Source organism: Thamnophis elegans, chromosome 9 (genome assembly GCF_009769535.1).
Source record: "Thamnophis elegans isolate rThaEle1 chromosome 9, rThaEle1.pri, whole genome shotgun sequence".
Taxonomy (NCBI): Eukaryota; Metazoa; Chordata; class Lepidosauria; order Squamata; family Colubridae; genus Thamnophis; species Thamnophis elegans.
This window is the reverse complement of record NC_045549.1, coordinates 49,602,352-49,625,318: the sequence shown is the minus strand read 5'-3', so window position 1 is coordinate 49,625,318 and position 22,967 is coordinate 49,602,352. Positions and strand designations below refer to the sequence as shown.

Here is a 22,967-nt window from a genome sequence, read left to right as displayed (position 1 = left end):
GAATCATATATCAAACTCTATGTAACTGACAATAATTAAATAGCATACAGATTTCAGAAGTGTAACTGTAGTGATAATTAGGGATAAAACATAATTTTAAAAATGATAAGATTAAATTCCCATCAACATATGTAAGAAGAGTCAAGTAAGGTTCAGTCTCTTTGAAACAGTTTGTTCAACAATCCCCAAATCTAGGCTGCATTTCCTCTTCTCACAAAAGCTAGACCAGGGGTCCCTGACCACAGCCTGGTACGTGGCCCACCAGGAACCAAGCCATGCAAGCAAGCAAAGCCCCATTCAAGCATACACAGGATCTAGGCAGCGCTCAAAACCACGCCACCCTGCTCTGCAGAAAAACTGCCCTCCATGGAACTGGTCTAGCTCAGCGGGTTGGGGCCCGCTGAGCTAGACTCTTCCTGCCCTGTTTCTTTCCCAATCTTTAATAGCTAATTTGATTTTGATAGAAGAAATCCCTGTGTATATTCTGATAGGGTAAATATATACAGGTGTAAAGGGTGCAGAAATTCCAAAGGTATAGAGGTTGTGCCACTTACTAAAAAATCTGTACCCAATGCTAACCAATTTGCTAGTTTGAACCATTGTCACAGTGAAATACCTTGTGGCTGATAAACTAAAAATTGAATTAATGAAGTGGATTTTAGATGGTAATACTTTTAAACCTCACCTCAACCTGAATTTATTTTGCATATTCAGCATTATATAGCTAATTTAGCTAATTAAAGAGCTAACAGGGTTATCTAGTGTTAACATATTCTCTGCCCTTATAGATGGAAATATACTGGCTGCCAATTTGCTATGACGCCAGGTTCTAAGTGCTTTTGTTGACATATAACTGCTACATTGGCTAGGATTTTATTTAGTTGATGGATCCCATCCTTGCCATATCAGTTAGGAATGCAATAACCAATAAAAATGTCTTCTTATGAGATTATCCTTGTCAGTGATGTGTTATGTATCAATCCATAACAGAACATTTTCTAAAGAGACAGTAGCTTCCTCCATCACTTTCTGGCTTGTAAACATTTGGCATTAACTGAAAATCTTTAATTGAATTGATGCTGCTGAATACCTTGTTACTCCTGCTGTCTATTTTTAAAGTGTTGCAGTTTTATGGTTTTAAGAAGTTAAAAATTTAGAATTTTGATCTCATTTGTACATCTTCTTTAAAAGTTACAATAATACAAACCTTCAAGCGCCTAATTAAATTTAACATATATTTAGAATATCTCAATATACATTGTGAGGGAACTCTTAGCTCGTAAGAAATAAATAAATGTTATTTTAGAAAGAAGAGATCATTATTTTCAAAATCAACAAACTGAAGTGAACTGCAAAAAGTACCTTTAAAAACTGCGTATTAAAGTATTCCTGGAAATTTATTGTGCTTGACATATTTTGAGGAAAATAATGTAACCCCGAATGAAAAGAAATTGTGAAATGGGACATTTTATTTCCCAGAAGTAAAAAATGAAATGAAATAAAGGGAAGCAAAATACCTTTTTGCTGATGTTGTAGCTTTCAAGTTACACCCAATCCAATTCAGGAATACAGCAATGACATATACATTGAAAGTTTTAAAAAGCAGATGTGTTTATTTAATCACTACTGTTTTGAAATAGGGTGGCAATCAGTTCATACTTTTAACAATGTTACATGCATTCTTAATGAAGTTTGTTAATGTATTATGGGTAAATATAAAAATTTTAAAAATAAATAGGTTACTCAGATAATTTAGGGCTGGAAACGTTTGGTGTTCTTCTCTTAAAAAAAAAAAAGTTGGCTGAAAACATTTTGTACACCTAATAAGCCAATGAATATTTTACTAGATTTTTTTTAATTGCCTGCTAACCATGTAAAATAAATGCATATTTCTGCATAATAACTAAGAAGCAGGATATTTTCCTTGATATGTAATTACTGCACACTTGATTTTAGCCAAAGGCCGAAAAGTAATACTCTGTTTTTTTCAGATTGTATAAATTGTTCAACTTTTTTTTATACATAAGAATATATTTTTCAGTACAAAATTTGTGGAGCAAGTGCACAAACAGTATTGTACAAAAGTCTCTCATGTTGAATTTTGCGTCCTAAAAATAAAAGTCAAATAACTATGAAACTATGGAAAAGTTGATATATTTTCTGCCAAATATGTAGAAGGATGCTCTAAAATTTTCTACCGATAGATTAATTAAGTTCAGCTGAATATGAATTTTCATATTCATATTGAATATCTTGAAAAGCAAGAGAATGTTTTTCATCAAATAAATATACAATTGTAATTGAAGTCGTCCTTGATTTATGACCACAAATGGGCCAGAATTTTGGTCACTAAGCAGTTAAATTAAGTGAGTCATCCTGTAACCAGACCCAGTTTTACAACCATTTTACCATGGTCATTAAACAAATCACATGGCTATTAAGTGAATCGCTTGGTCATTAAGTATATGTGGCTTCCCCAATTGACTTTGCTTGTGGGAACCCGGCTTGGAAGGTCAAAGATCATGATCATATGATTGCAAAACATTGCAACTATCATGAATGGGAGCCAGTTGCCAAGCACCCCTATTGTGATTGTGTGACAATGGGGGTGGTGCGATTGTCATAATGTGAAAGACAGGATGTAGATTACCTTTTTGATACCATTGTAAATTTGAACATTGTTAAAAGCTTGTAAAGCAAGGATTACCTGTAGTTTTGTTCGTCCTGTTATGAAGCATTTCAGATCTACTCTTTTAAATACCTGTCACCATTCATTAACAATGTATAAATATATTTCAATCTTGTTTTATTGCCTAGTAGTAGACATATTTATAAGATTTGCTCAGAGCTGTAAGTAGACTGTCCATCAATTCAAAAAGGAATTCCTGGATGAGAATTAAAATTTAGAAAAAAATGAGTAAATTTAGAATAAGATTTCAAGCAAGGCTTGTTAGCAATGTCTTCAGCTAGAATAGAAAAGTAATAGTATCAAGAAACTGACTGCTTAAAATACATATAGACATAAAGAAATGAGAAATTGCTTAGACAGAAGAACACAAGTTAGCATAAAAGCAACTAAGAAGCATATACTGTACATCATATGACTTTTAATGAGGAATTCTTTTGCACTCTTTCGCCTAGTACAAAAATCTGTGTAGTTCAGAAAGAACACAATAACAGTGATACATTTTGTAGGATTTAATGGGGTTGATGCAGAGGTGGGTTGCTCCCAGTTCGGCCTGGTTTGGCCAAACTGGTAGTGGAATTCAGCCCTGGGTTGCAGAACCAGCAGCAACCCAGGCCTGCCACGCCCCTGAACCAGTTCCCTCGCCGCCGCTGGCCTGCCGCCATTTTCATTTTTAGTGACTACGTGTGCGCAGTTCATTGTAAATTGTTCTGCACATGCACGAACAACAATTTACATTGAATATTGCGTGCAGATTGCGAACTGGTAGTAAAACCGGCAGCAACCCACCCCTGGGTTGATATCCAGTCAAAAAAGTAGCTTTTACAAAAGTAGATCATGTCTTTTCTCTGTTGCTTGCCATGTTAGAACCATTTCATGTCCAGCACTATAAATCTTAATCCTGATTGATCTCAACATTAATAGATTGTTTCTTGCAGTGAATTCTTTAGCCTACATATTTCAGAGTTACATTGCAATTCTCTAGAATTCTCTAGTTCTATTATATTTAAGTAAACATGGGCAAGTACCAGTAGAATCCTTTAAAGCTGTTTTCTCTCTAGCTGTGTTCTGTTAGTGCTTTTTTATATGCATCTGCTGTTTGCATTTATTTTACAGAGAAATAAAATAAGTAATAAACATAGCCTAGGCAAGATAATTCATTTTAATCTCATTGTGAATTTTACTAAATTAAATTTGGAAACCTTTTAGAATGGTCCATCCAGATCCAGTTGTGAAATTAGTGAAATTTACAGCTTGTCTCTTAGAATGAACAATAAATAATAAAATGAAAGGAAAGATAATTTTTTAATTATTTTTAATTGTGCATATCCAGCATTTTAAAGAGCTTCCATTAGGTCTATTTGTGTGGTCCATTGTTCATTACAGGATTTAAATTAAATTAGTAGTCACAAATTGTTTGCAAAGAAAGAAAAATGCATCTATGCAGGGAATAACACAGCGGAACTACTAACAGAGTCATTTGTGGGTTAGCTATCAATCCAGTAGCAGGCAACACTTAAGATAAGTGTGTGACTGAGTACAGTATGTCAGGTACATAGGCTTTGTGTGCTGCTTTTCAGTAGCAGATAACGTGAATTATCTCATCTTCCTATTTGAAAATGTAGGGACAATGATGAGAACAAGAGGGCACATTGCTGACATGTCTTTATTTCTTCATAATAAAACTCTCAAAATAAACATGTGTCCAATATCAGCCTGCCTATACTCTGTTTTTTAACCTCTATATTTATATAAGGCTAGCTTTACTTAAATATTCTATGTAGGACAAAGAATTACTTGAAAAGCAATGCAGATCAAAGTAGGAGTTTTTCCCAATACACAGCCTTAAAGATGCAATCTGCTAAAAATTATCTTGCAGCAGACATTTTACTACAGGAAAGCCCTGCACTAATTTGCAAATGATCACATTTATTGTGACTTTAAAACAAATATTATTAAATACTTGAAAATACATATATGAAATCACATACAAAAGGTGATTAGTTCCAGCATATCATGTCGTTTCCTCTATTTTTGGATTTCAAGATACTGTATATATATTATTGCTTTATGCAAATTATTCCCACAAAGGATATTTATTAATATCAATCTGGGTGTAAGAATATTGAGTACACAAATCACTCAAGAAATAAACACATGCAGTATTGTACTAGACTGGGTGTCAGCAATCTGTGACTCACGAGTCACATGTGGCTCTTTGACCCCTCTCCAGTGACACTATGACAACCTGGTCAGGCAACCTGCTCTCCGCCCCGAGACACTGGCCCAGCATGGCCGACACCAACACGAGGGCTGGTAGGATGGGAATGGGATCCGGGAGGAGGGTATGATAGACAGGGGAACAGGTCTGCAGCTAAGGAGAGATCACAAGCCCCGCTCGCTCCTCACGCAACCACCTATCTGGCTGTTGTGGGGCTGGGAGGGCATGCACAAGTGGGGATACCTTCCTCAATTGAGACGAGGGCGGGCAGGTTGACTGGCTAACAGGCAAGCATCTTTGGCAAGGGCACTCCGGCTTTCTCTGAGCCTGATGCCCGGGGTGGGCATGCGAGGTTCAGTGAGGCCAGCCCCCGTTTCCCATTGCCCTGAGCTTTTTTTACTTTTCCAGTTGAGCAGTTCCACCAGCAGCATTAATTGAGAGAGAGGGAAAGAGAGAGAAGGGAGAAAAAGAGAGAAATGAAAAAATGATGGAGAGAGAATGAGAGAGAAATGAGAGACCCATTTCCCACAGAAAACACTGGGAGCCATAAAACCTGAGTAGATGTGGTTGGGGTCATGTGACTGGGTGGAGGTGACATTATCTTGACCACGCCCACCCAGGTTTTGTGGCTCCCGGTGTTTTCTTTTCTGTGGGAAACTGGTCCAAATGGCTGTTTGAGTCTTTATGGTTACAGACCCTTGTAATACATACCATGAAAGAAAAAGAGATTAAGCAAACAATGAACATGATTATTCAATAGTGTAATATTTGGTTACAAGTACCACTTCTTCCTTTTATATTAAGAATTTTATATTTTTCCATTCAATTTTTTGTGAATGCATCACAATGGCCCTACAGCAGTAGTGGTCCTATCACAACTTATTGTTGTATCATTAAGAATGTGATGCTGTCAAGAATGTACGTGAACAAAGTTCACTCTCTTCATAAACGGATAAGGCCCATGCTAAATTAAAAAGAAAAAAAATCAAAACCACTGGACATAACATTTGCATCAAACTGAATTAAATCTACCCTTATTATAAAAAGCGAATTAGAATTGAATTGAATTCTTTTTTGGTCAAGTGTGATTTGTCTTTGGTGGATATGCTTTCAGTGTACATAAAAATAAGCAATCAGGAAATAATCGATATCAATATAAATTGTGAGGATACAAGCAATAAAGTTACAGTCCTGCAGTCATAAGTGGGAGGAGATGGGTGATTGGAATGATAAGAAAAGCAGCCTTAGAGAATGGTTTGACAGTGGTGAGGGAATTATTTGTTTAGCAGAGTGATGGCGTTTGGGAAAAAACTGTCCTTGTGTCTAGTTGTCTTGGTGTGCAGTGCTCTATAGCGCCGTTTTGAGGGTAGGAGTTGTTACAATTTATGTCTAGGATGCGAGGGGTCTGTAAATATTTTCACGGCCCCCTTGTTGACTTATGCAGTATACAGGTCCCCAATGGAACATAAAACAATTAATCCCTACTAAACATACTCCTTTTAAATAGCAAATTAGATTGCAGTAGGATTTGGTCACAGTCCAAAGAGACATCTATGCAGACTTGAGAGCCATTGGAGGTTTTTTCCCCTCTACCAAGCTTCCTTTGTATATTGAAAAAGCTTTCAATAAATTTAACAAATTCTTCATTTTTTTCATTGTGCATAATTCTCAGGCATAAAATCTCAAAATTCCTCACAGTGTTATCAGCAGAAATTCCTAGTTTGAGTCAGTGAGTAAAAACAATTCATTCTTGCATTTATTTATTTGTTTGTTTGTTTATATAAATTGTTATAGCTATGACAGTGAAGGCAGATTGACCAATGTCACATTTCCAACTGGAGTGGTCACTAATCTACATGGAGAAATGGAAAGGGCTATTACTGTAGACATTGAATCATCTAGCAGAGAGGATGATGTCAGCATCACTTCAAATTTATCCTCAATTGATTCTTTCTATACAATGGTCCAAGGTAAGTTAACAAATTAAATGAAGAATAATCTTCAAGAGGAAAAAAAATGAATTAAAAGAAAAAAACACTGTTATATTTATTACAAGTTGTGATGAAAACTAGCCTGCAAGGGAGGTTGTTGTGTTTTGTATAGGAATAGGGTTGAAGCCTTAATCTTCTATAATATACATACCTATTTAGAAGACAATTCAACTGAATAAAGTCATTAACTCTATGATTGTGACTCTAATTTTTATGATTACACTTTCACTAGTTGTGGATTCATTTTGCAAGTAAAAGTTTTTTAAAAAATTAGTTACATTGATTAAAACCTTTTATATGCATTCTATTTCTAAAATGATTCTAAAGATGCATGTAGATATAAAAATAATGCTTCTTACGGCATATATTTGTCATACATTGGAATATGCATCAAGAAATCAGATAATGTTGGAAGATTATAAGCAAAAAATTAAAATTTTAATGTTTAATGTTTTAATCGGTTTAAAATTAAAATGCTTGTATTTTTAATACAACTGAATGTTGCATTAATGTTGACTTGGTTTGTGTTATGAATAATTTTGCATGAAAAATCTTGATTTAGAAAAACATATTTGTTGGGTTTCATTTCAGATCAGTTAAGAAATAGCTACCAGATTGGATATGATGGGTCTCTCAGAATCATCTATGCCAGTGGTCTGGATACACACTACCAAACAGAACCACATGTTTTAGCAGGTACAGCCAATCCAACTGTAGCAAAAAGAAATATGACTCTTCCTGGAGAAAATGGACAGAATTTAGTGGAGTGGAGATTTCGAAAAGAACAAGCACAAGGCAAAGTGAATGTGTTTGGCCGTAAGCTCAGAGTAAGTTACATCTCTAATGCACTTTTAGTTTAAGATGAATAGTACAGAAGATCTACTGACAGCTTTCACTGCTTCAAATGAACTTTTTTTTCTTTTAGCAAATCTTCTAAGACCAATAAGATAAAAAGGGAAAGGAATAATCCTTGCTAGTATAATTTCAAGTTAGCAATGTCATAGAAAGGAATATCTTAATTCATATTGTTCTATGTCTTTCCAGATTTATAACCATCTGTTTTTTCCATTAGCATTACAACTAAATATAAAATCCTTCCTATACAATCCTATCTTTTCTGCAGATACATAGAGTAATCATTTTCGGCGAGACCGATTAACAGTGCTTTAGGTTAATCTTAAACATTAAACATCCCAACTGTATAATTTCTTACTTTTTAAAAAAGGGAAGTTTATAACCTTAGGTGTGTTTCATTTCACTGTATAAAATGGAGGCTCTCCCTGTAGTATGTTGGTTTGTGAATTAGTGTCCAGGTTTCAGATACTAGCTTTCATACCAAAGGACTAAAGCATGCTTGGGAAATAATTGGGTTTTATCTGGGTTTATAGCATACTATCTGAAATCTTCAGTACTCAAAAACTGACCTGTAGTGTCCCTAGTTTTATCAGGAGCTCTTACATATGGAAATATGTTAGTAAGACTGGTAATCTAATCAGCACTGTCTCAATCTCAGTTTTCTCTGGAAAAGCCTCAATTTACCAACACCATGATGGGCAACAGAGGTCAGTATCCATTAGTCCATCTAGTCACAGCCATGGCATGTGGAAGATTGCAAACTGGAACCTAAAAGCATAAATGGGAAAGGCATGAATTAACATGAGTGATGTTATATATGCCTGTGAAATTAAGAATGGAATGGTGTTGATAAATACAAATAGGGAGGTTTTAATTAATAAAAAAAGCTTAAACGAATACCAGAAAGTATGCATTTACATCATGTTAGTTGTTGCTGAAAGTAAAATTCGTAGGTTGGTGATAATTACATATTATTTTCCAGTGAATGACAATAAGAGAGAAGGTTTGGAAAAATTGTGCAACATATTGAATGAATGCAGTCCAGGGGGAAAATATTCTGTTAGATGGTGGTGACATGAATAGATGGTAGGAAAAAAGCAGTAGAGTATAGAAAAAATGTTATTGCCATTTGGACATCAAAGAACGAAAGATTCTGATGAACATGCATTTACAAAAAGGTTGGTTTTCAACATGTCATTGAAGCAGAATGCAGAGGGGAAGTAAATGATTCAAAAAACATAACTGATATAATTATTTATTATTACAAACTGAGACATTAGTGAAGGATATAGGTGAGATGACGGTGGGACAAGCCATTATTTGAAAACATCAAAAGTAAATCAAGAAAAAATATGCATGGAAGAAAGGAAGTAAATGTATAAGAGTAAGTATATGACTACAGAAACTAAATGTATAATTTGTATCTGAAAAGCTGGCAGAATATAAATTAATCAAGAATGAATAGAAGTGAATATATGGAAAGAGGATTTGGAAGTTGCTAGAAATTAAGTGAGAATTACACTCACTGTGTGGAAGTGACAATAGTACTACAAAATGTGGGGTCACTCTAATGAAGAGTATGTCAAGGGCTGCTTTTAAGAGGAAGCTCTCTGCAGATAGTGCTGCTGAGAGAATGCTAATGTATACACATAACACAAGATAGTTGCAAATAGGATGTTGTTTTTATGTGACATTGTGTGAGTAAAGGGTAAAAACATTGTCTCTTCTACCTTTATAGTTGGAGCAAGGATTTGAATCACAGTAACATTGATTGGCTTGGAAATGGGAATGAAATAGTAACATTTTAAGTGATGGAAGCGTTGATAGAAATAGTAAAAAATAAATAGTATGTATTCTTTTATGTGTAATGAATGCATATAATATGAAATAAATTTAATTGTGTATAAGAACTGGCTTCTAACTATTTTGATTTGTGGAAACTGAAATTTGGATATGTTAGGAACATAAAAATAAGTTGAATGCAGTAGGAATGGGGTATTCAACTTAATGTATGATAAAACAAAAGATGGTAGGGTAAAGAATTAATGAGTGTCAAAGAAATGTGAATACAGACGTCAGTGACAGTACAAAGCGAAGGTTGCTAAGATGGTTTCATCAGAGGGGGAAATTGAAAGAGGCTCCAATTATAAAAAAATACCGTATTTTTCAGAGTATAAGATGCACCAAGGTTTTGAAGAAGCAATTTTTTTTAAAGTTTTTGCACTCTGCAAACCTCCCCAAAATGGCCCATTTTTCGTGAAAATGGGCCTGTTCTTTCTTTTTTTAAAAAGGGCATGAATAGCCCTTATCAGGCTTGTAGAGTGCTCCTGGGGAGGGAGCAAAAATGAGCAAAAAAGGCCCGTTTTTCACAAAAACTGGCCTTTTTTTGTCAAAAAAAGACCATGGATAGCCTTTAGGAAGCTTATAGAGTGCTTCTGGGGGCTAGGGGAGCAAAATTGAGGAAAAAAACGGCCCAATTTTTGCTCATTTCTGCCCTCCCCACCCCCCAGGAGCACTCTGAAAGACTCCTACAAGCTATGAATGGCCATTTTGGTGAGGGGCAGGGTTTCAGGAAGCAAAAAATGCTGTATTCAATGTATAAGACGCACCCAGATTTTCAGCCTCTTTTTTGAGGGAAAAGGGTGCGTCTTATACTCCGAAAAATATAGTACATCTGTAGGAAGAATAAAGAGATCAAGAGCAACCGGAAGGCTGGGAAAATTGTAGTTGGATGGAGTGGATGAGGTCTTGAAAAAAAGAGACAAGTTGTGAGTGTAAAGAAGTAGTGCACAAATGTGCTAAAAAGAAGATTGATTTGCAAGAATAAAAGTATATGAAGAGCTATAGTGAATAATTTGGTGTAAACTAGATTTAAATGTACTTCTTTTTACCTTTTGCATTTTTCTTACCTTATACCTATGATTTACTGTTTCTTACTGCTTTTCTTCAGTTTTCAGAGAAGCATCCATTTATACAATGCACATGTACTCTGAAAGCTTTCAGAAACATTTCTTATCAAAACAGGATGATGAAAAGAAATACGTTGCAAACAATTCTTATTGACCCTCGCTTTTGAATACTTCAATCAAATTACAGTTGCCTAGAGGATTGTTGAAAAAGATTTTGAACAGCGGGACCCCAACTTGGAATAGATTTTTCTGTCTGAATTCAGATAATTAAAGACTAGAAATCCACCGTCCTTGTTAAAATGCTTTCCTTTTAAAAACCTATGGAATATGATCAGAAAACTTCGGAACTTTTGTTTCTATTGCCCAACAAAAATCATTCTTTATATCTCTAGACTATTTAACAAAATGAATATTTTAGTTTACAGATCTTACCATCTTTCTCCTGATAAGTTCCAGAACTAATGATATTGAATCATTAATCCATTTTTCAATAGAATTCTATTTTCCAAGTATAGCAGATGTCTTTATAGGATTTTGACATAATAAAGCCTGACACTAAAATGAAAAATAGAACGGAAAATTTAAAACAGACAGTAAAAATATGAAAATAATGGAATACAACATAATTAAAATGCAACTCATCATTATTCTGTCTGTTTTTGTAAGAAAAAATACAAATGCTTACATTTTATATTGTGAATTATAAGATTTTTTGTACAATTGAAAAGCATTACTTTTCATAGCTCCTTGCTTCAGTGGATTTCAGAAAGAATCCAACTTCCAGGTCCTAATGATATTTATTTGTAAATGTCTTCTGCTGTCGAATTTATCAATATTTAATAAGTGAGGTTTTTGTAAAAACTTGTGGCATTTGGCTAGATAATTCTACAGTCCTTGACTATTAGGTCAAAATATCAAAATTTGTTTTTATTTATGAAAGTCTAAATAATGTGTTATCTGTTTTAAGAATATTACTTTTCTCAAAGTTCAAATATTTCTTTTTGGCTTCAAGCAATGCAGATAATTCATTAGCCAGATAAATTCTTTCCAAAAATTCTTCAGATTATACAATGTGTGTAATATAATATAACGTATAAAATTAGAAAGTAAATGAACATTCTTTTTTTTTTTGCCTATAAATAAGCTAATTTTATTATGTGAAAGAATTGCCAGTGTCTATTTTGATGATCTATTTGAAAAGCAGTTCTTACATTTCACCAACATATTTGTTAGCCTTTTATTTTGACTTTTCATTATTATAGTGATTATTCTGCTATATCTTCATAATTTCCTCTATAAATCTTGTTGAGTATTATAAAAGTTCTCAATGTATATATTGTTGAATTATATTAACATTTAACTAAATTCTATCAGCATTAATTGAAAACATTTTGAATAAAATGTCACTGCATCTTTATTTAATGAAACCTTTTAAAATGGCAACCTAATCTCTGGCTATTATACTAAGAAGCTGCTAAATTAGTTTAGTGACAAAGAAAATCAATCATTGTAAATGATTTTTAAACAATGGTATTCAAACAGTGGCTGATTCTATAAAGAAATAATAAGCAGCAACTCAGTGCCCCCCCCCCATTATTTATTTTGTTGTCTTATTTGTTTCATAAAAGGTTAATGGTAGGAACCTCCTTTCAGTTGACTTTGATCGGACTTCAAAGACAGAGAAGATTTATGATGATCACCGAAAATTTCTACTGAGAATCGTCTATGATACTTCAGGACATCCAACACTCTGGTTCCCAAGCAGCAAGCTTATGGCTGTCAATGTTACCTATTCATCTACAGGTCAAATTGGTAGCATCCAACGAGGCACAACTAGTGAAAAAGTAGATTATGATGGACAGGGAAGGATTGTATCTAGAGTATTTGCTGATGGTAAAACATGGAGTTACACGTATCTTGAAAAGGTACTCAACTATTATTTGGAATATTGGTTTACAGTTCTATTAAAGAATTATTTCTACATAAAATCTTAAAAATGATTGCTGCATGATATTTGAAGTTTTAGACAGAGAAGGGATATCCATGTGTGTGTGTGTGCATGTGTGTGGCGCACACACTTTCCTCCAAAATCTTGCAGTAACACGTGATTTTTTTGGTTCATTCCCCTAGTCTGTTGTATCTTTACAACAGTCCTGCAAAGCCATCTTGGCTGAACAATAATGATTGATCCTACTCATCTAGTAAACTTTCTAACTTGTCATTTGAACCCTGATCCCTTTGGTTCTAGCCCACATCTTCACTGTTGTATTGTGTTTAAGGAAAATCAATCCCAGAAAACTGATTGAGATATACAAGTATGTAAGATAAATTTGATTTCCTGGAATTTACTAGCTTGTTGCCTGTTAATACAATTTCATGGAACTTAATTATGTCATTGAAATCACAGGGAATGATTATACATTTCTAGAATTTTAATGCGATTGAAGAACATTTAGGTGGCAAGCAGAGTCAATGTATTTGGAGATACTCTTTATGAGCAGTCATGTTAACCTAACACTTTTCTCAATATTGTAATGATTGTTTATTTAATATTATATTTTTTCAAATTAAGATACCCTTAAGAATGTCTGTTAACACAAGTAAAAACACTGAATTTTATAATACAGGGGAATAAAAATAGCTATACCTTTTTCCAGGCTAAATCTAAAAAGGGAATCTAAAAACGTTTTCCAAACATTTTTTTCACTTTGCACCAAGAAATATAGCATATTCACTATCAAGTCAAACTTATGAATGAGTTCTAAACTGCAGCATAAATGTAACAATTTAAACAATGATTTTTCTTTGTGTATATGTGCCTCTCTCTGTCTCTTACACACACATATACATGCACACAAATACTAATGTGTTTTCCAAGACATTCATCCAGAAAAAATTGTCATTTATTCTTGGCCCAGAATTAAGGGGGGGGGGCCAAAATAAAATATGGTATTAAACCAGTGCTGCATACTAAATTATATACTCCCTAGCATGGCAATACTGAACAAAGCATAAGAAGTCTTTTATCATTATTTAATTTGATGTCCTTTAGTGGGACAGAATAGAATTTGCCTTAAGTGAAAACAGCTACCGACAGTGACAGATGCTGAGAGTTTTATACATCTTCATGTGAGTAATATAAAATAACAGTGGTAGTGATGTGTAATGCCAAAGCTTTACAAAAGGAATCATTTGGTGACTAATTAACTCTGCAAAGTTTGATGTAAATAACAAGCCAATTGCTTCACCCATCTGACAAATAGATATAAAAGAGGAGGTTCAGGGATCTTCGGGCTAGTAAAATTCTCAGTAAATTATCTCTAATTACAGGAGTGAAATTGTCTCCTCCATATGTTGTTCCCTTCTTGAGTTGCTGGCTTAAGACAGCCTCACTTTTGTTGGTATTAAACATGACTTATCCCAGTCCATTGACAATCTGCTGTTTGGCATTGAGTACTTGATAAAAGGATGACTCAGTCACAACAAGAACACATTAGGAATCTGGAGCAACTCATTATAGATCCTCTTACAATTAAGTATCCAAATGAATTAGGCAATTACCAATATGTAAGGTCAAGAATTACTCAGTTTGAATAATGATGTTAAAAAAAACCCAGTGTTGCTAGTTTACCAATAGTTTTGGCACCTGATTAAACTCTGTTTTCTTTTTCAGTCAATGGTTCTCTTACTGCATAGCCAACGGCAGTATATCTTTGAATATGACTTACTGGATCGGCTTTCTGCAATAACCATGCCCAGTGTAGCTCGCCACACTATGCAGACTATCCGTTCTATTGGCTACTATCGGAACATCTATAATCCTCCAGAAAGCAATGCCTCTGTCATCATGGATTACAATGAAGAAGGACAGCTGTTACAAACTGCTTTCTTGGGCACAAGCCGGAGAGTCTTGTTCAAATACAGAAGGCAGACCAGGCTTTCTGAAATTCTGTATGATAGCACAAGAGTGAGTTTTACTTATGATGAGACAGCAGGAGTTCTAAAAACAGTAAACCTCCAGAGTGATGGCTTTATTTGCACCATTAGATACAGGCAAATTGGTCCATTGATTGACAGGCAAATTTTCCGCTTTAGTGAAGATGGAATGGTAAATGCCCGATTTGACTACAGCTATGACAATAGCTTCAGAGTGACTAGCATGCAAGGTGTTATCAATGAAACTCCATTGCCTATTGATCTCTACCAATTTGATGACATATCTGGAAAAGTTGAGCAGTTTGGAAAATTTGGGGTTATTTATTATGATATTAATCAGATAATTTCAACAGCTGTAATGACTTACACAAAACACTTTGATGCTCATGGTCGCATAAAGGAAATTCAGTATGAAATATTCCGTTCACTTATGTACTGGATTACAATTCAGTATGACAACATGGGCCGAGTAACTAAAAGAGAAATTAAAATAGGCCCATTTGCTAACACTACCAAGTATGGTTATGAATATGATGTTGATGGCCAGCTACAGACAGTTTACCTTAATGAGAAAATAATGTGGCGCTACAACTACGATTTGAATGGCAATCTCCACTTGTTGAATCCAAGTAGTAGTGCTCGATTGACACCACTGCGATACGATCTGAGGGATAGAATCACTCGACTTGGTGATGTTCAATACCGGTTAGATGAAGATGGATTCCTGCGACAGAGGGGCACTGAGATATTTGAATACAGTTCAAAGGGCCTCCTTACTAGAGTTTATAGCAAAGGCAGTGGATGGACAGTGATATATCGTTATGATGGACTTGGAAGACGTGTTTCCAGTAAAACCAGCCTGGGGCAGCATCTTCAATTTTTTTATGCAGATCTCACATATCCAACAAGAATAACTCATGTGTATAATCACTCAAGCTCTGAAATCACTTCTCTCTATTATGACTTGCAAGGACATTTATTTGCCATGGAGATTAGCAGCGGAGATGAGTTCTACATCGCCTCAGACAATACTGGAACCCCCCTGGCTGTTTTCAGTAGTAATGGTCTAATGCTGAAGCAGATTCAATACACTGCCTATGGCGAAATCTATTTTGATTCTAACCTTGATTTCCAGTTGGTGATAGGATTCCATGGGGGTCTTTATGACCCACTAACCAAACTAATTCATTTTGGTCAAAGAGATTATGACATATTGGCAGGCCGTTGGACTACACCTGATATTGAAATTTGGAAAAAAATAGGAAAAGATCCAGCTCCTTTTAATCTGTACATGTTTAGAAATAACAATCCAGCCAGCAGAATACATGATGTGAAAGATTATATCACAGGTAAATATGTACATTTAATAAAGTACAATTTTCTATGTATATCACCTTGGAATTATAGCATCCGATATACAAAAGTATATAGAGTATACATACATTCATACATACATACATACATAATATACTATAGAGAATAGGAATATACTTTGTTAAATTAAAAATGTATGTGTATTCTACCTTGCTTCACATAAGTGAAAACTATACACAGTTGGTAAAATGCTAAATAAGTATATCATTTTTCTTAATTCGATCTATCTGAGATCTTGTATCTATAGAAAGTACTCAGGATGGTCTCTTTTTTTACCAGGGAAGAAATTCATTGTAGCCAATGATAGATTTAGTGACTTAATAGACAATAAGACTTATCAAAAATCCTCATAATAGGCCTTGTTCTCTGTCTCAATAGAATATTTTATCTCTTAGAGGATTCAAAAGAAAATGAGATTTTGATGTTTCCGTTTGACTAAATGGTTACTATGGCAACAGTTTATGTCTGCAAATTTGTTGTATATTATGAGTGGTATTTTGCCAGATGGCCAGCATATCTAGGAAACATACTAGGATTTCTTGCTTGCATGATAACACCTTGGATCTTTAAAAGGAAAGTTTTCCAAGCAGTCATGTGACAGTGGGAAAAATAATGTGCAAACCTTCCTTCTTGCTATTTATGGTTGTAGGTTTATCGGTAGTTTAAATAGTAGTGCTTTTTGATTTTCAAGTACTTAATAGAAAGTCCTTAAATTAAGAAATCTGGTATTTTAATGTTAAGCATTTTTGTATCCCAAAACTTAATTCACAATATACTTGCATTTTGTTGATAAATATATATTTGAACACCATATGTATTCTTTTGTCATTTCTTTTCTTTCAAAGAAATGGATACAAGTTCATTGTAAATCACTTGAAATATTAATGCCAGCTGTTCTCAGTATCTAAGATCTGTGCTTCCCTTTTTCACAATTTATTATTTGCATAATTTATTTATCTAATTATAATACACTTATATGAGCCTCCATGTACTAGAGAGAATCATGCTACCCGTACATTCTGCTTAATATATCTACATTGCAGTAACATTAGGGATAAGTCACAGTTGCACTGTGAAATTACATAAGTGTAACAGAATACCAAATATATTCCAAATTAGGATCTTTAAGATCTTATTAATTCACTAAAGAGGCTTTTTTCTAAAAGATGTCCAAATACTGATTGTTGGGGTTTTTTTTTGCAATAGTCGTGATCATATGTTCACATAGCAGTATTCTTCCTGTACAGTTTCTTATGTTCCTCATTGTCTTGCAATAGTTGAATTCATGGGATATGACGATCTAGTGCTCTCCCTATGGTTATTAAGTAGATAACCTTATCTGCATAAAGAAATTATGTGGATCACATGAAATCATCTATAATAAATCAGATTATTCTGGATTGTATAAAGAGTGCTTTTAATAAATAGCTTCACTACATTCTTTTCTCTGGGTCATTGGTTGTATATAAATGAGGACAACTATTAAACAAATAAACTACGGCTCTGCCATGGATTTTCTCCTCCAAATATATTTTAAAGCTCAGAGCATTATCTAGTTTACTGACATTCATTCAAATTATGCTGCGCTAAATTCAATCACATATTGAGGGATATGTGACGTTTTTCTAACTTACTTTATAATTGCTTTCTAGATGTTAACAGCTGGCTGGTGACATTTGGTTTTCATCTACACAATGCGATCCCAGGTTTCCCTGTGCCTAAATTTGATTTAACTGAACCCTCCTATGAACTTGTGAAGAGCCAGCAATGGGATGATGTACCGGTAAGAAAAAAATAAGGAACATTAAATTGCAACAAAATATAATAAAATATTCTACTAGAATATTGAAAAATCCTCAGAGGCATACATTGAATTTTAAAAAATTAAAACATATTGTAAAAATATTTCTTGATACACTTTTGTCTCAAACTGTATGTTAATTCTGTAGGGAATTTTCTGTCCAATAGCTAAAGACTAGGCTTAAGTTTTAACATTTCCTAAACTGAAGTGAGAGGGAGGAAATGATTAATCAATAAATAATAGTATTTTAAAATCCTTTTTTTCTCCAAATTATAATATTCCCAGTGGAAGCTATAGAGATTGGATTGATAGCAGCACCCTGCCTCCAGGCTAAAAGTGAACAATGTAATAAAAAATAGAATGTGAAAGAAACAGAATAACAGGTGATATAAATTATGCATATTGTACAGCAGTACAATTTTACTTGTCTTTAATATTAACCGTGTTTTATATGTGAAGATAAAATATTGAATATAAAATCACCCCAGGTAAAATGTATTACATTATATGGAGCTCAAACTCCTTGTTTTAAAATATATATTGCCAAATAGAAGTATAAAACTAAATCATATACAAAAATCTATGAAATGTAAAATAGTAAGTCATATATACTGCTTAGGAAAATAGCAATTATAAATTTTATTCAAAAATCGAAAATCCATTTATCCTCAAATTCTCAGTACCAGCAATAAATGACAAATGTTAAATAGCTGTTAACCTTTCAGGTGCATTCCGAAGGATCTCTGTGACTTACCAGGCTATTAAAATAAAGAGTCAAAATAATTTCATGTTATATAAATCCAGAAACATTGTGTTGATGTTTTTACAGCAGAAATCTTAGCCCTATCATTATAAAATTTCTTTCCTCTGCATGCAAAAACGAACGTAAGTGATATGAAGGAGTAACCCAGGGCCTTTTCCAAAATGGATATTAAATCTTGGGATAAGTTATCTGGAGCAATTGCTGCTGTCAATATTTATTTCAGTGTTTCTCAACCTTGGCGACTTTAAGTCCTGTGGACTTCAACTCCTGTGCTGTGCTGGCTGGGGGATTCTGGGAGTTGAAGTCCACAGGACTTAAAGTCGTCAAGGTTGAGAAACACTGATTTATTTAATACATTGAATTTGTGATGTAAAAATGTTGTAAAGAAAACTATTATCCTTCTTACTCATAGCTCATTTCTTCATTTTGTGAGTTCTCTCAGAGCTTATTCAGGATCAAATATAGGCAAAATGTGATGATGAGATCATGGAGGCCTTTTATTGATGGGGACACGCCCATCAGTGATCCAAGGTGCCTGTTTCCCTGTTGAAGAATGTAAAGGGAGCACAAAGACACAGTGTCCAGAGAATGAAGGGAGGCAGACCCCAAAGGCATTATCATAACAGTGGACAAAAGAGATTAGGAAGGAATAAGTAGAAAATGAAGTCATAAAAGAGAATACAAGAAAGGAAATAGAAAAGAAACTCACGTAGTATGTATCTGCATGCATCTTTAAAACCTCTGAAAGTCCAACAGCATTGAATGAAACTTTCGTAGCTTAAGGCCTCATAACAATTTAAAATTGAATTTATATTGTGACATGAATACTAAAAAACAAACCATTGTGTCCTTATGGTATATCTGGACACATTTCTAAATCAAAAGCAAGGCAAAAATTGTGAAATTAAAGATGTATAACTTTTAAGCCAGTGGAGAAAATTATTTCACAGATATTGCGGTTGAAAATTCAATGTATTACTGTGAGATAGATTAGGTAAAGAGGTAGTCGTGATCCAAAGTTATTACCACATCCCATTGCAGCCCAAGGGTACAGACACTGCTCTCCTACAGCAAAGTTTATCACAAGTTTCTGCATCTGGTACATTTTATGTGAAATCTCACACATAGATTTCAGGGGGGAACTTAGATTCCCTTTCTGGGTAAAGTTACAGCATATAAAAATGCCTGATAATAAATAGATAATGCCAAATATAATTGAACCAAATATATAAGCAAGCATAAAACTTTCATGGTAGACTTTCATTTCTGCAATCACTAAAGGAAAGCTCTAGAACATTACTTATAGAAATACAGGTAATTATAAGTATGCATCAAAGATGTCTTTGTTTTTAATTTGTTAGCAGATCAATTTATTGCATGCATCTTCCTATCTGGACAATACTTTATCTTTCTACTATTTCATGGTATATAAATTAACATCATAAAGATTGATGTAAAAAACTAGTGAAGCATAGCAGATCTCTACTGTCAATGTTTCTAATTTTATTTTGATTGGGTAATGATCAAATAAGGAATAGTTTGATTAGCTGAATTTTTCTTTGGAATGATTCAGTGCTTCTTTTTAAACTTCATAATCAAAAATGGTAATAAATACTGAACTATATCAAGCAATGTAGAACTTACAAGAGTGGAATCCAGTCTGTGAATTCAATTAGCTGCAGCAGTGTCATTGTAGCGTATCATGTTGTCAGCTGCAGGCACCATGCCAATAAATGCTTGACTGTTAGAATTTATAGGCTTGTAAATATATCTATATCTATATATCTCTTCTTGTTTTCAGCCAATTTCTGGAGTGCAACAAGAAGTGGCAAGGGAAGCAAAGGCTTTCTTATCCCTGGGAAAGATGGCAGAAGTCCAGATCAGCAAGCGCAGACCTGGGAGTGAGAAATCCTGGTTGTGGTTTGCAACTGTGAAATCTTTAATTGGAAAAGGAGTAATGCTTGCTGTCAATCAAGGCAAAGTACAGACCAACGTGCTTAACATTGCAAATGAGGATTGTATCAAAGTGGCAGCTGTTCTGAATAGTGCATACTACCTGGAAAACCTGCACTTCACTGTTGAGGGAAAGGATACGCATTATTTCATTAAAACCACTTCACCCGAGAGTGACCTGGGCACGCTGAGATTGACGAGTGGCCGGAAGGCACTGGAGAATGGCATCAATGTCACAGTTTCCCAGTCCACTACTGTAGTGAATGGCAGAACTCGTAGGTTTGCTGATGTTGAAATGCAGTACGGTGCACTGGCTCTTCATGTCCGCTATGGCATGACGCTTGATGAGGAGAAGGCACGGATATTAGAACAGGCTAGGCAAAGGGCTCTTTCCAATGCCTGGGCCAGAGAACAGCAACGAGTGAGAGATGGGGAGGAAGGGGCCAGGCTATGGACAGAAGGGGAAAAGAGGCAACTTTTGAGTGCTGGAAAAGTTCAAGGATATGATGGGTACTATGTACTCTCTGTTGAGCAATACCCCGAATTAGCTGACAGTGCTAACAATATACAGTTTCTTAGACAAAGTGAGATTGGAAAGAGGTAACACATCGGTTGAGCTTGGCCTGCCAAAGAGACGGACCCTGTGCCAGTGTCTTCTAAGAGAGGAGACCAAATAGTTTGCTGCATTATTACTTGAGCCTAAATATACATCTTTGCTCAGATTTTTCTGTAGCACAATCTGAATGGACTCTACAACAAAGAGAGAGCCTTCCAGAAGAATGATAATATTAAAAAGAAAAACTGGAGTTGTGTTTTTTTTTTCTGAATGACCTTAAAGGTGATCTGCTTTAAAGAATATGTTTACATATGCATATCGCTGCACTCAAGTTGGACTGAAAATACTAAAAAGAAAGATCTAAAGAGTTTCCAACCGGCTGAGTATTCCAGTAACTAAGAAAGAAAGCGATAACAGTGTTTCCAAATATTACTAAATTGTTGACTTTTACTTACAAAAATTAGTATTTTTTCCTACTCCTCCTCCTCCTTCTTCCCCTTTCTCCTCCTCTCCTGCTGACTCCCTTTCTCTGCCTAGGATGTGGTATATAATCTCTGTTCATGTTAAGCGGGGGACAAGACTCTTTGTGTATGGACATCCCAATGGCTTTAACAGTGCTGCTTTTTGAAAGGACACTGGCACAAGCAATTTATTCTACAATCAAAATTTGGTAATGGATTTTACGGTGATCATGGGGTTTACCTTGGGGAAAATGGCAAATAGAATTCTTGTCACAGAAGCAAAGGAAGCTTGATTTTTTTGTAAATTATGTGAGACAAGTTGTTTATGGATTTTTATATAAATTACAATTTACTGTACATCAAATATTAGTCTCAGAGGAGTTAATTTATGTAAAGTGTTTAAAAAGTTTATACTTAAATAAAATAATAAAAATATGCAGTGTGTGAATTTTTTAAAAGAATTACACCTTTATTATGTTATAGCTGCACAATAATAAGAGTTATAATGTAGAGATATAACAGTGTACAACAGTTGGATAGAAGTGTTAATATTTTTGTATTAACTTTAACATGGTGTGTTTTTCTCTTTGGATTACTTCTGAGAAAGGTTGGAGAAATCACAGACTAGAAGGAAATGGAGTTGCCGCTCTTTTTCCTCTCTCCCTCTCTCTCTCTCTTTCTCTTTCTCTCTCCTTTCTTTGCTTGAGTACTGGCAAGCATGGTTTCATCAGTCACTGCTAAAAGGAAGAAAGAACAATTCAGCAAGACTCATTTGTTACCATAAATGACTTTTGTAGGCTGGACATGTCTTGTTCTCTTTAAGAGCTCAAGGTGTAATTATTCTTTTTACAGATTTCTAATGTGTGGGTTTTTTTAAAAAAATGTGGGATGTGAAGTTGTGTTATGTCATAAAAGGAACATTTCCCTACTTCTTTATACAGGAGTAAATTCATTTGTGGGATTTATTTTGATGAATAAATTTATGACTGCAAGCTTAGATATTTAGTGGTTCATGAAGACAAGTTGATGCTGTTCTAAACATACATGATTGGTTCTCACAATATATTTAATTGGGTCACCTGGAGGTTAACTATATCAGGGAAACAATATATCTGGTCAACCATGTTGGCATTTATAAACGGGGTAATTAGCTCTTCTCAATAAGGGTGGAGATAGCATCCATGCATGGGTTGACACTGTCCGTGCTCTGATTGGACTGAGTCTGAATATTAACCAGCCAATGTACTATATAACCTGCCCCTGTGAGGGTTACTACCCAGTTTCCAACTCAGTCCACTCTGGGACAGTCGTGTTATCCCTTGTATGCATTAGCAGTTTAATTATTTCACCTTACCAGTTTGACGAGTTGCATTATCGTTGTCAGAAGGGAAAACAATCTATTTGAGGGATCGTGAGGATTTCAAGATTGATCTGGAGGCTTGTCTCTGTCTGGCCACAGGG

The 22,967-nt window shown here is 34.6% G+C and overlaps 1 protein-coding gene across 4 annotated transcripts in view; it reads left to right on the top strand.

The window, feature by feature from the left end:
- Positions 1–21,941, top strand: part of TENM3 (teneurin transmembrane protein 3) — a 360,542-nt gene extending 338,601 nt beyond the window's left edge. For all 4 annotated transcript variants that reach the window (XM_032223762.1, XM_032223765.1, XM_032223764.1 and 1 more), the window contains exons 22-27: positions 6,702–6,877; positions 7,490–7,725; positions 12,291–12,587; positions 14,336–15,947; positions 17,625–17,755; positions 20,338–21,941. In XM_032223762.1, coding sequence (XP_032079653.1) covers positions 6,702–6,877; positions 7,490–7,725; positions 12,291–12,587; positions 14,336–15,947; positions 17,625–17,755; positions 20,338–21,093 — 3,208 coding nt within the window. In that variant the 3' untranslated portion in view covers positions 21,094–21,941. The remainder of the gene's footprint in view (positions 1–6,701; positions 6,878–7,489; positions 7,726–12,290; positions 12,588–14,335; positions 15,948–17,624; positions 17,756–20,337) is intronic.
- Positions 21,942–22,967: the final 1,026 nt, after the last annotated feature.